Raw genomic sequence first — 13,887 nt, 5'->3', positions numbered from 1 at the left:
CAGCACCGCTCTAATCTTCATTCTCTCTTCGAGCCTTCTCTGCCTTTCAATAAGATTGTGACTGATCTAATTTTAACCTCCACATTGTAGCATATCCCCAATAATCTTTTATCCCCATGGCAATCAAGAATCTATCTCCCTCTGCAATAAAGACATTGAAGTATTCTACATCCACTACCTTTTGAGCAAAGGAATTCTAAAGACACTCAATCCCCAGAGAAAGAAATAATGTTTCCTCATGTCTGCCTTAAAGTGGATGACCCCTTTATGTGAAGTGATTCTGAAAGGTAAGGTTTTGCATTATCGTGGAATAGCAATCTGCCTGTACTTTTCTACAAAAGGTTTATCTTTAAAGCACTTCCACCTTGCCTCTGCGTGTACCTCATTTTAATTATTTTCATTCTGTAAATTTTTTATCTTTTGTGTGATGCTGACTTCTCATGACGTATAGTCACCATCTGGCACTTTGATCAAAGATCTACATGCTCCCTCTTCTCCCGCCAGTGTCATTTCAACAAGTCAGGTTCATCAGGGAGGAGAAGAATGATGGTAAAGATAAACCAAAAGGAAATGCTGCCATCATAATATAAAGTAATTAATTCTGGAGGAATTAAGCAACAATCTACTCACTATATTAATTGTGAATATTTTGCAATTCATTATTGGAACTGGATATTTATGTCTTCAGGTTATTTAGATTTAATAAAATTTTAAACAAGTACTTATTTTCAACATTTTTAAATATGTTATTCTCTTTTTCATCAGATTGATGTGTGGGCTCAGTCAAACTCTCTGCCTGGTCAGTTTACAGGCAGTACTGGAGCTCACGTCTTGAGCTATGAAGAACTAACAAATAGTGGCCCTCAAGCTTGGATCAGGAAGGTAATGAACACATTTGTGTGTTAAATTCTGTTGTCAATGTTGAAATTAAAATAACCATGTAAAGGAATTGTTGGGATTTAAACCCATGAATGTCTAAGCTTATTGCGAGAGTCACAGTTCGATTTTTTTTCTCACTCAAAGGGCTGATGAACAAGTTTTTGAAAGTTAAGGTTTAGCACACCATTAAACATGAATTTCAAAACAGCAGTTGAGGTATGAAGAAAACATAATTTGCATGAGTGAGGGAACTGTCAAAGCAATACTTTTAAATGTTAATAAAGGTGACCAGTCTGCCAAGTAACAAAACTAACTAATGAAATATTTATTAGATTAGATTACTTACAGTGTGGAAACAGGCCCTTCGGCCCAACAAGTCCACACCACCCTGCCGAAGCGCAACCCACCCATACATTTACCCCTTACCTAACACTAGGGGCAAATTGGCATGGCTAATTCAACTGACCTGCACATCTTTGGACTGTGGGAGGAAACCGGAGCACCCGGAGGAAACCCACGGAGACACGGGGAGAATGTGCAAACTCCACACAGTCGCCTGAGGCGGGAATTGAACCCGGGTCTCTGGTGCCGTGAGGCAGCAGTGCTAACCACTGTGCCACCGTGCTGCCCATTTAAGCAGAGCTAGACAGAGACAGACTAGGTTCCCCAGTCTTGGTCACCAGGGAAGCAGGAATTTATGCAAGTGGGCATTGAAAGCTTGACTTTCAGCCTCCATGCTTGTTCCACGTTTTTGTTTGAAAGAGAGCAAGAGGAAGTGTATTGTGTTTGGTTCATGGACAAACAGTCACCCACTTCTGCAGACACAGACAGACACACGCTCTTATTCAGAGACAGACAACAGATTCCACCTCTGGCTCCTATGTGTGAGGATGACGGCCTTCTTTTTTTCCATTTTTTCCATGCTCTGATGGACCACTCTCCAACATGCCCAATGTTCTGGAAACTAAAAACCAATTGCCACTGTTTACCTTCCTACCATGTGCTGCTTGCCCTGTCAGAGATGTTTTCTGCCCACATTTCCATCTAATGGACTCCCCAAAGAGCCTGCCGATAGTAAATTCAAGTGAGTAACAACTGTGATTGGGCAAGGAGTTCTGCAGTATCTCTCAAATATTCACTGAGCTGTTCTTGTGTGTGTCTTAGTGAAGACTGCATTTAGTACTTTTGAGAGCTACATCATGGGCTGCTTGTTGGACAAGCCTGATTTTGAATCATACCTTCAATACTTAAAAAGAGCCAGTGAATGAGAAAAGTGCGTTGCAGTTTAATGTGAGTCATGTGTCAGTGAAGGTGTTTTGTCATTGTCTGATCAGACACTTGACAAAGAATAATCTTCCCATTGGTTACCTATTAGCTGACTTCCTGCCATCATTTCTGAGCATTCAGTATAGAATATTGTACGTGGACAGAGCTAATGAGGAGATTCTATTTTAATTATTAACAACTTCAACTGCTTTTATTAAGAGTAAATCTTGTTACACAGTTTGGCTGGGCTTTGAGGAAGATAACTTTCTTCAATTGCAGTATCCCAAGTATAAAACAACTATTTTCTCCCCAGAATCTGCCTCAATCTGAGAGTTCATAGGCGCGATTGTAACAGAAATTTGGTATAAACATTCAAACTTCCAGGAAATGTTTATGTTCCTCAGAGATTTCAAGTGCCATGTGGCATTACCTTTAAGGATTTGTATATATTTAAGGATATATGCAAAACAAGTCCTACTGATTCATGACAACTTCTGTACGGAAATGGGTGAAAATTTGAATAGTAAAGTATAGACCAAATGCAAGCATGTTATGGCTGAAATGCCCTATTTGAAATCACAAGAACTCAAAGGGTGGGTAAGAAGCTTTGGGAGGGAAAACTTTGAAGGATCTTTTGGGTTTTATGTTACTTAATGCTTAGAATACCCATTAATCAGAACCATGTAGTTGTGTGGTTTTATAATTTATACTGACATTTTAAAACGCTCTTGGCCAACCATGTGTTCATATGTAAAAAGTAACATATTATTTTCAATTGGTGTTGTAAGCTTAAACAAGGAAATAGAGCATTTAAAAGTAAAAGTAATACTTCGCATTTTGTATATTTTGACTGACACATGGTTGGTATTTGACCTCTATAGTCAATCCACGAGAGAAGAAAAAAACTAATGTCTGTTTCAGTTTATGTTCAGTGGTGTATCCAGTTCACAAACAAGAGATGCAGTTATACAAAGAGAATCTAACTGGAGCCTGAACCTAAATTGGTATGAAACTGTTGTTTCATGTATCTTTTATTCTATTTATGTTATGAACGCACAATATGTTTTTGTTCTTCAAACTAATACAATCCTGCGTGGATGTTTATACACTGGGAAATTCTCGTGAAATAAGTTTTGGAAATTTAGGAACCCTAGAAATGACACTTGCTCATCTGTGTCTTGTCTGAAACAATTTTCATCTCTCTTACATTACTTTCTCCTTCCTTTGACATCTATACTTCCTTTAACAGTTTACCTTTTCCTCATTGTTATGTTCTCATTTTGAACTGCTCTGAAGGTGTGGGCACCAATTGGCAAATTTCCTCCTTAGCGGTTTTCTTTGTATTCCTAAACACAAAATATAGGATCAAAAGTAGTTCATTGAGTTGCTTTGTCATTCAATAAGATCATGGCTGATTGTTCTCAACTCCACTTTCCTGCCTTTCCCTCATAGCTCTTAATTCCTTTACTGATTAAAAACCAGTCTATCTCAGCCTCAAATATAGTTAATGACCTAGTCTGTACAGACCCCTACAGTAAAAAAACTCCTCAAAATAAATACCCTCTGAGAAAAGAAATTCCATCTCATCTCTGTCTTAAAAAAGATCCCTTAGTCTGAGATCATGGGAATGTCTAGGACCAGAATATACAAAGAGAAACATCCTTTCTGCATCTAACTTGTCAATCCCCTAATAATCTAATATGTTTAAATAAGGTTGCCTCTCATTCTTTTAAACTTCAATGCGTACAGGCCTAACCTCCTCAACACCTCTTAAAATGCGGTCCCTCCATACCTGCGATCTGCCTAGTGAATCTTCTCTAGATTGCCTCCATTGCCAGTGTAGCTTGTATTCTATAAGGGGCTCAAAACTGTTCACACTGTTCCATTTATAGTTTGATTAGTGCATAATATAGTTTTTGCAAGACTTCCTTATTTTTAATACACTATGCTGTTTAAAATACAGTGTTTGATAAACATTCAGATGATCTTTTGTAAAGAGAGTATGTTCCTTTGAGTGCAACTTCACCCTGTTACTTCAGCCTTGGAATCAGATTGGCACTGTTTTTTGCCATGTTGTACTTCCTCTTGCTGAAAGCTGGCAGAATTTGCCGAATGATGACAGCTAACTTTTCCTGCCAGTTAAGAATGAAATAGAATCATAATCCATGGTTTGACACACTCTTAAGCCAGGAGAAAGTGAGGTCTGCAGACGCACGCTAGTGTGCTTCCAATTAAACCTGTTGGATATAACCTGGTGTTGTGTGATTTTTAACTTTGTACACCCCAGTCCAACACTGGCATCTCCAAATTATAACTCAGATTGTATGCGTATGCCTGACCTATCATGTTTGTGGAGAAAGTGAGGTCTGCAGACGCTGGAGATCAAAGCTGAAACTTTATTGCTGGAACAGCACAGCAGGTCAGGCAGCATCTAGGGAACAGAAGATTCGACGTTTCGGGCACATGCCCTTCTTCAGGAAGGATTCCTGAAGAAGGGCATGTGCCCGAAACGTCGAATCTTCTGTTCCCTAGATGCTGCCTGACCTGCTGTGCTGTTCCAGCAATAAAGTTTCAGCCACACTCTTAAGCCAAGATAGCTATGCTTTCTACTGTCCTCATACTTCTATAGCTAAAACTCATTTTATTTCGTTCTCTTCTAGTTCTAAAAGAACATTAAAATTATGATGTTTTAGATCAAATGAAAATGCCTTGCTTTTCTATTATTTACAATAGCCATTTTATATCAGCACCAGTTAAATAAGGCAGTATATGATGAACTTTAATCATATATCTGAGGTATTTAACTGGCTGCTATGTGTTACGAGTGTCTTTTATGGGGGTGCTTTTTTGGAGTACTATTTGCTCCATAACAATTTGAATATTTGTGTTCTCTTTATACTATAAAATTTTCATTTCTCAATACTCAAAGCAATTGTTTGAAAGAAGCATGAAATATATTTATGGTGTCACATCATATGTCATTAGTTTTAGTAATGCATTAAATGTATTCCAGTCTGCTGTGATAGAAAATTTGTAAAGAAAACTCTTTGTAACAAATGATTTGATTAATACCTACCTGTTTTCTGTCTAAATTGTATAAAGTTAATAAAGTATCTGACTTGGATTTGTGAACTGAATACACGTTGGAGGTACTGAAACAGATGTTGATGATAAAAAATTCTATCATTACAAAGCAGGTGCAAAAGCAGGAAGGAACCCTGGGCGACTTTGGCTGGGGTTTGTATCATTCTCTGCATGGTTGCCTCTTTCTTTTGTGAGGTTCCTGGAAAAACAGGGGAAGAAGCAAATGGAAGTAAGTAGAAACCAATCCAGGTTTTTGGGATGAGGCAGTTGGTATATCAGATCTTGGGTTGATTTGGAGAACTATATTTAACTGTTGATAGACTTTGCATGCATTTTAATATTTATTAAACAAAGATATGTTCAAATATGTTTCCGTTTAATTGTAATGAAAAATTGATTAAAATTCTTGGATGCAATTTAAAGAGCAATTAAACTTATAGGTGTATTAAAACAGTTATAAAATGAATTAATTCAAGTGCTAATCTATGTAACAATTTTTTTCTGATCTAAGCCCTTTATAAGTCTGGCTTCTCAGATTCACCATTTAGTATTTACAGTTGGTAATGATACAGAGGTGCTTTAAATTTAAAAATAATGTCCTTACTAAAACAACTTAAGTTAGTACTGATTTAATTCAACATTTTAATAGGATTTTGAGATTTTGCTGTTTCCTGAACTTAAATTGATTCGAAAGCCTCATTGTCAATGCTTTGACTAGTGTGATTCAGTACCTTATGTTGCATTGTTGTATTTGCTCTGACACATTGGGCAGGCTGACTGGTGTCTAAAATGAGCCTTGATGCACCACTGAAGCCTTCTCCCAGTGAGGTCCACACACTAGCTAGACACCACCATCAGAAAGATTAGGTGACACTTGAATATATTGACTTGACAATGTAACAAATAGAAGACCTTTTGCATCTGTTACCTTCTGTTTTCACTCGTTCTCTGACTTACCTGCTTTGTTGTTTTCTCCAAATTCTTCTGTGTGGTGATTCCAAACAATTATTGCAGGCACTGTTTATTTTCAAAAGACAGTGAAAACAGGGTTATCAATGCAAAAATATTATTGGCATTTGGTAGAAGAAATCAAATGATAATAAATACAGATAAAAACTGTTGGTGTATGGAAAGAAGTCTGCTGACTTAAAGTACTCTCTTAGATTTCTAGATCCCATTTGAGCTTTTTAATGGTGACCAAGGTACTCTTATTTTTAGTTGTGGACAGTAAATCTGAAAATTCTTTCTTTGATATGATACTTATTCGTTAGTTTGCCATCAGAATAAAGTATGCTTTTGTATTTGCTCCTGTCTTCATTCTATACTAGGTCATGCTTGAATTCCACCCACTATTGTATTCACCATCTACAAAGCACAAGTCAGGAGTGTGATGGAATACTCTCAAACTGCCTGGAAGAGTGCAGCTCCAACAACACTCAAGAAGCTTGACGCCATCTAGGACATAGGTGTCTGTTTGATTTGCAGCCTTACTGCCTCCAGTAGTCGCACTCTTCACCATTGATGCCCAGTGGCAAGAGTGTGTACCATCTATAAGATGCACTGTAGCAACTCACCAAGGGTCCTTTGACAAAAATGTCCAACTCTTCCAAGTCTATTAACACCGAGAATAACAAGAGCAGCAGATTCACGATGCATGTGCAGGTGTCATTTTGGTGAGGATGAGGTCATGTAGGCTTTTCCTTCCTGTTGGTTCCCTCACCATCTGCCAACCAGCTTGATCATTAGAACTGCATGCCATTCTTTGGTGGTGGATGTTGAAATCCCCTACCCAGAGTACATTCTGTGCCCTTACCACCCTCAGTGTTTCCTCCAAGTGTTGTTCAACATGGGGGGATACTAACTCATCAACTAAGGGATGATGGCACGTGGCAGTCACAGGAACTGACCCTTGCTTATGTTTGTAATATCAGATTTCATGGTGTCAGGAGTCAATGTTGAGGACTCCCAGAACAGCTCCCTCCCGACTGTATACCACTTCTGCTTGGCCTGTCAGTGGAACAGAACATAGCCAGGGATGATGATGGTGATGCCTGGGACTTTGTGTATTCACAACCATCAGTAGCATAATGGGGAGGTGTCATTAAGAGTGTTATCAAACACCACCTGCTCAGCAATAACCTGCTCAGTGATGCCCAGTTTGGATTCCGCTCGGGCCACTCAGTTGCTGATCTTGTTGATCCAGCCTTGGTTCAAACACTGATCAAAGAGCTGAATTCCTGAAGTGAGGTGAAAGTGACAGGCCTTGATACCAAGGCCACATTGTCCACATGTGGCATCAGGAAGCCTTAGCAAAACTGGAATTGAAGGGAATTGGGAGGGATAGCTCCGAAATCATATCTGGCACATAGGAAAGTAGTTGTGATTGTTGGAGGTCAGTCATCTCAGTTCCAGGACATCCCTGCAGGGGCTTTTCAAGCTGTTATCCTAGGCCCAACTGTATAAAGCTGCTTCATCAATGACCATTCCTCCATCATAGGGTCAGAAATGGGGGCATTTGATGATCTTTGCACAATATTCAGCACCATTCATGGCTCCTCAGATATTGGAGTCGTGCAAGTCCAAATGCAAAAGAGTTGGGCAATATCCAAGCATGGGCTGAAAGTGGCAAGTATTATTCAAGCCACAGAAATGCTAGGCATCTCCAATAAGAGACAAACTAATCGCCAACCCTTGACATTCAATGGCTTTACCACCATCATTGAATACCTGACTATCAACACCCTGGGAGTTACCTCTAACCAGAAATTGAACTGAACTCACCATATTTATTTAATTCATTGTCGGGATGAGGGCATCACTGGCTGGGCCAGCATTCATTGCCCATCCCTATTGTCCAGAGAGCAGCTAAGAGTCATATGTAAGCCAGACGAGGTAATGATGGCAGTTTCCTTAACTAAAAGGCATTAGTGAACCAGATGAGCTTTTTCAGACAATTGACAATGGATTCATGGTCCATTCCTGGTATATATTGCATTCAAATTCCACCACCTGCTGTGGTGGAACTCAAACCCGGATCCCCAGACCATTACCTGGGTCTCTGAATTAACACTCCAGTGATAGTACCACTCGCCTGCTGTAAAAAGAGTGTCTACAAAACAGGATAGAAGCTAGGAATACTACAATAACTAACTCACCACCTGAATCCCCAAAGCTTACCCACCATCTACAGGCACACGTCAGGAATGTGATGGAATAATCCCCACTGGCCTGGATGAGTGTCACTCCAACAACATTCAAGAAGCTTGACACTATTCAGGCTAAAAGTGGGCGAAAGTGAGGACTGCAGATGCTGGAGATTAGAGTCAAGATTAGAATGGTGCTGGAAAAGCACAGCAGGTCAGGCAGCATCCTGACTGAAATGTCGATTTTTCTGCTCCTCAGATGCTGCTTGACCTGCTGTGTTTTTCCAGCACCATTCTAATCTTGACACTATCCAGGGCAAAACAGCCGGTTGATTGGCAGCACATCCACCTTCAGTCACTTCAGTACCGACACTCACTAGCAGCAGTGTGTACTACTTATAAGATGCACTGCAGAAATTTACTAAAGATCCTTAGGTTGCCTCTTCCAAACCTACAAGTCCGTCCATCTAGAGGGACAAGGGCAATAGAACATTATCACCTGCAATTTCCCCTTCAATGCACCCACCATCCTCACTTGGAAATATTATTGCCTTTACTTCACTGTTGCTGGATCAGAATCCTGGAACTTTCTCCCTGCTGGCATTGAGAGTCACCCTACAGCATGTGGACTGCACCGGTTCAAGAAGGCACTTCACTCCCAATTTGTCGAGGGTGACTGGTGACAGACAGTAAATGCTGGTCAGCCAGCGATGCCATTATCCCATGACTGAATTTTAAAAAAAACCATCACCTGCAAGTTCCCCTCCAAGCCATAAGCCATTTTGACTAGAACTATGTGACTGAAACTTGATTATCACTGGGTCAAAATTCTGTAATTCCCTTTCTAACAGGGCTCACCATCCTGACTGTGGGTGTCCCTACCATAAGGACTACAATGATGGCCCACTATCACTGTCAGCACAGTTCGGGATAGGCATTAAATGTTGGCCGAGACAGTTTTACCTACCTTCCCTTGAATGAATGTAAAACAATTTTTTTCTAAGTACTGCTTCAAAAACTAACTATGTGCATCAATAGAGAAGTTCTCCCATGTGCTGTGAAGGATTTTTAATTGGCATTAGCTTGTGTTAGTATACAGGTGCTGGCCTCAGTGGCATTAACCTCCCTGATAGTGTAACGCAGTATGGCAGGACCCTGTTTTGAAAGGGGCTTATGGCTGAACCTCCCGATGTCTCCTGTTTCAAGGCATCGTGCCACTTCTGACAGAGAAATTGAGATGCTGTGACACACTTGGGTCCACAATTGCTATTTGAAATTTTGGGGACTGTTTGGATGCTGCCTGCCCAGAACTGCTTCCCCCCAGCCCACAAATAGTCTGGCTGCTGATGCCTTGGAAGACACTACCATCCGTAATTATGACTCCCATCTTTTTGCTGGTGATTTAGAGGCCTGTCTAGAGCTCCACAACAGTTTGATCAGATTTAACTGAGGTCCTGGCCTCAAAATTGCCGAGCCCTCTTCATCTGCAGTCAGGGTGGCTAAATGAATATCAGGGTAGATCCCGTGATATCTTTCTTGTTACTTGAATGATTATGATTTAGCACAAAAGTTTGTAGATTTAATGCTGCGCAGGTAAACATGAAATGTGGATAACTTCTCAAGGGATCCTATCATAATTTTGTTGAGTGTCTTGTATCAAATGTCATTCTTTGTTGTTGTGGTGCATGACGAGTAGCTGCCTTGATAGTCAAACTATTTGAAAAGTTCACCAGGCAGTCTTTTAAAAAGAAACAATTGAACATGGCAAAGTTTGTATTGCATTACCAGGTCCGCCTTTTCAGTACATTTTTCATGACTCCAATTTATATCAGTCTAGTACTTTTAACCATCAATGTTTAGAAATAATAGCATTTGGCCTCCAGATTCCATTTCATGTATTAATTGTTACTAAATTAAAAATATCTGAAATGTTGTTGAAGTATTGGTATTCTGCAGTGACTGGTGATCTTTTGAAAGGCATGGTTGGGAGATGGAAAGAAAAACGAGTTGTGATAGTTCACAGACTGACCTGTGAACTTCCACTACTGTGTGTGGAAACTTGGTGCGAGGTCAAATCCTTGTAGTTGCCTTGTTACCATAGTTAGTCTCAATCCTACTTTTCACTCCACGCTGACAGCAGAGATCTAGGTATGTAGCCTTATTAAAGGAATTTTTAAATACATATCTTTAATCTGCATTTTAAATGTTTGCAGAGCTGACTTTGCAAGGGTTTTTTTCATGCACGTGCCCTTTTCCCTAATACTCTTCATAGTTTGGCCACTGTTTAAAGAAACTATTTTTATTTCTGTTTTGGAATGTCTGATTTATATTTTAAAATATTCCGAGTATGTATGCATTTCTGAGTTCCACAGATTTTGTGAACTAATCTGACTGATGTATTCAATTTGAAATGCTAATTATGGCCTCTTGTTAAGATTTGTTTTTATTTAACTGTCTACATATAAACAGGACCAGTTCCTGAAGGCTGCACCTTTATCTGGAGGAATGGGAGCACATTTGATGCAGAAAATGGGCTGGAGGCAAGGAGAAGGGCTGGGAAAAAACAAAAATGGGCCAGTAGAACCTATAGTCGTTGACTTCAAGATTGATCGTAAAGGTGATGATGCTCCTTGGTCTTCAGTTTATTCATACAGTGGTAAATACAATTGCTTGACAGCAGCAAAACTGAAGTGGTGGTCTCCTAGACATTGTTGATGTAGAAGTATACGCTTTACATACAGAATATTAAGGTCAAAGTCAGAAGCATGATAACTTACAAGCCCATTCAGATCAGTTTTATAAACATTAACACTACATAGAAATGATACAGGAGTAAATGTCTTTGTCAAAGCTGCACCTAGAATGGTGCTCTGTATGTCAAGAGCACATATTAGGACAGCGGTCATATACAATCCACAATTTCTCACTTATCAAGATGAATAGAGAAGGTGACCAAGCATGTTGATGAGGGTGGGGCATCATCACGCATGATGACGTGGTATACATGGAGTTCAGTAAAGCCTTTGATAAGGTTGCACATGGTAGGCTTTTGGAGAATATGCGGAGGCATGGGATTGAGGGTGATTTAGCAGTTAGGATTAGAAACTGGCTTTCTGTAAGAAGGCAGCGGGTGGTGGTTGATGGAAAATATTCAGCCTGGAGTCGGTTACTAGTGGTGTGCACAAGGATCTGTTTTGGGACCATGTTGTTCGTCATTTTTATAAATGAATTGGATGCAGGCACAAGTGGAAGGTTACTAAGTTTGCAGATGACACTAAAGTCAGTGGAGTAGTAGACAGTGTGGAAGAATTTTGCAGGTTGCAGGGGGACTTGGATAAATGGCAAAATTGGGCTGAGAGGTGGAAAATGGAGTTCAGTGCAGATACATGTGAGGTGATTTACTTTGGGAAGAATAACAGGAAGACAGAATACTAGGTCAGTGGAAAGATTCTTGGTAGTGTGAATGTGCAGAGCGATCTTGGTGTCCATGTACATACATCCTTGCCAAGCAGGTGATAGTGCTGTTAAGAAGGTGTATGGTGTGTTAGGTTTTATTGGTAGAGAGATTGAGTTCCGGAGCCGTGATATCATGCTGCAACTCCACAAAACGCTAGTGCAGCTGCACTTGGAATATTGTGTACAGTTCTGGTTGCCCCATTACAGGAAGGCTGTGGAAACATTGGAAAAGATGCAGAGGAGATTTACCAGGATATTGCCTGGTCTGGAGTGAAGGTCTTATGAGGAAAGGCTGATGAACATGGTTCTGTTCTCATTGGAGAGAAGATAGGGTGGATAGTGAGAATCTTTTTCCTCAGATGATGACGCCAGCTTGTACGAGGGGGCATAGCTGCAAATTGAGGGTGATAGATTTAAGACAGATGTCAGAGACAGGTTCTTTACTCGGAGAGTGGTAAGGGCATGGAATGCCCTGCCTGCCAGTGTAGTTAATTCAGCCACATTAGGGGTATTTAAACAGTCCTTGGATAAACACATGGATAATGATGGGGTGGTGTAGGGGGGATGGGCTTAGGTTAGTTCACAGGTCAGCAACATCGAGGGCCGAAGGGCCAGTTCTGCGCTGTATTGTTCTTTGTTCTATGTGTCATACGAGGGCCCTCATTAATTCATTTATATAATCTTGGGTCTCTGCCACTTTATGCCTGTCTGTTCATTCCTTTACTACATCTCTGTACTTTAGTTTCTAAATCCACATACTGAAATATATGTATTGAGTGACACAAGCTGTTCCTCTTCAGGGACAAGAGAAAGAAATCTCTTTTCTAAGGAATAAACAAAAAAACACCACTGTCTTTGAAATCTTACGGATTTCTTTGGACAGATGAATTGCCATATTAACTGTGACCCAGAATAGTGTAATCAGTGACTCAGTATGTTCAATGCTGTATTGATTTGTTGTATTATGCATTTTGGAATCTCAAAAATATTAAAATCAACTTGATATTCCAATATTTGAAATTAGCAGTGTTGAAAGTTAACATTATAGCAAATTCTCCAGCATCTGCAGTCCTCACTTTCTCCATTATAGCAAAATAAGTTTTGTTCCTTTCTTGCACAGATTAATGGCTTTTATTTATGCCATTTTAGGTCTTGTAGCTGAAGGTGAGAAAATGCACAAGAAACCTGCAAACTTTGCCATAATGAAGGATCTGTCAGGTATAAATTCCTATGTGATGTGTAATCCATTACATATTGATATTTTGTTGATATGAAAACAAAATACTGTGGATAATAGAATTCTGAAATAAAACAGGCAGTTCTGACTATGTCTGTGGTGAACTGTTTAAAGACAAAGACTTTTTTTCAGATGACTTTTTATCAAAAATCTTGAGGGTTGACCAGAAACTTAATTAGCTTGATCACATAAGTACTGTGGCTACAAAAGTAATCAGAGTCTGGGAACTCTGTGGCACATAACTCACTTCTTGACTCCCCAGAGTCTGCTGCCCATTTTGAATACACAAGTCAGGAGTGTGAGAGAATACTTTCCACTTGCCTGGAAGCTCATCAACTTCACAATTTATTCATTCAGAGGATATATCGTCACTATGCAAGGCCAACATTTATTGGCCGTCTGTGACTGTCCTTGAAATACTGTCCAAGATGATGAGCCACCTTCTTGAACTTATGCACTCGTATCTGGAGATAAACCCACACTTCTGTTTGGTAACAATTCCAGGATAGTGACTCAGTGACAATAAAAATATGGCAATGTAATTTCATGTCAGGATGGTGTGTGAAATGGATATATACTTGCAGCTGCAATGTCCCTTTGGTCTTCTGGGAGATAGTGATCATGAGCTGAAAATGTGTTGCTGGAAAAGCGCAGCAGGTCAGGCAGCATCCAAGGAGCAGGAGAATCGACGTTTTGGGCATGAGCCCTTCTTCAGGAATGAGGAAAGTATGTTCAGCAGGCTAAGATAAAAGGTAGGGAGGAGGGACTTGGGGGAGGGGCGTTGGAAATGTGATAGGTGGAAGGAGGTCAAGATGAGGGTGA

The 13,887-nt window shown here is 40.0% G+C and overlaps 2 protein-coding genes across 11 annotated transcripts in view; one reads left to right on the top strand and one right to left on the bottom strand.

Moving 5' to 3' along the window:
- The window catches only part of LOC122555366 (transmembrane protein 50B), a 205,593-nt gene that overhangs the window by 95,738 nt on the left and 95,968 nt on the right, over positions 1–13,887 (bottom strand). The window lies entirely within an intron of this gene.
- Positions 1–13,887, top strand: part of LOC122555364 (protein SON) — a 46,651-nt gene that overhangs the window by 21,087 nt on the left and 11,677 nt on the right. For 2 of the 9 annotated variants that reach the window (XM_043701295.1, XM_043701293.1), the window contains 3 exons: positions 766–882; positions 10,842–11,028; positions 12,978–13,046. In XM_043701295.1, the coding sequence (XP_043557230.1) occupies positions 766–882; positions 10,842–11,028; positions 12,978–13,046 (373 nt within the window). Of the gene's footprint in view, positions 1–765; positions 883–1,898; positions 1,964–3,066; positions 3,150–5,339; positions 5,459–6,557; positions 6,625–10,841; positions 11,029–12,977; positions 13,048–13,887 lie in introns of those variants that run through there. The other 7 variants (XR_006313252.1, XR_006313250.1, XR_006313251.1 and 4 more) reach the window with 7 other exon arrangements.

Source organism: Chiloscyllium plagiosum, chromosome 12, assembly GCF_004010195.1.
Source record: "Chiloscyllium plagiosum isolate BGI_BamShark_2017 chromosome 12, ASM401019v2, whole genome shotgun sequence".
In the NCBI taxonomy this organism is placed as follows: Eukaryota; Metazoa; Chordata; class Chondrichthyes; order Orectolobiformes; family Hemiscylliidae; genus Chiloscyllium; species Chiloscyllium plagiosum.
Note: the sequence above shows the minus strand (reverse complement) of the source record. Positions and strands in the feature narration are given on the sequence as shown.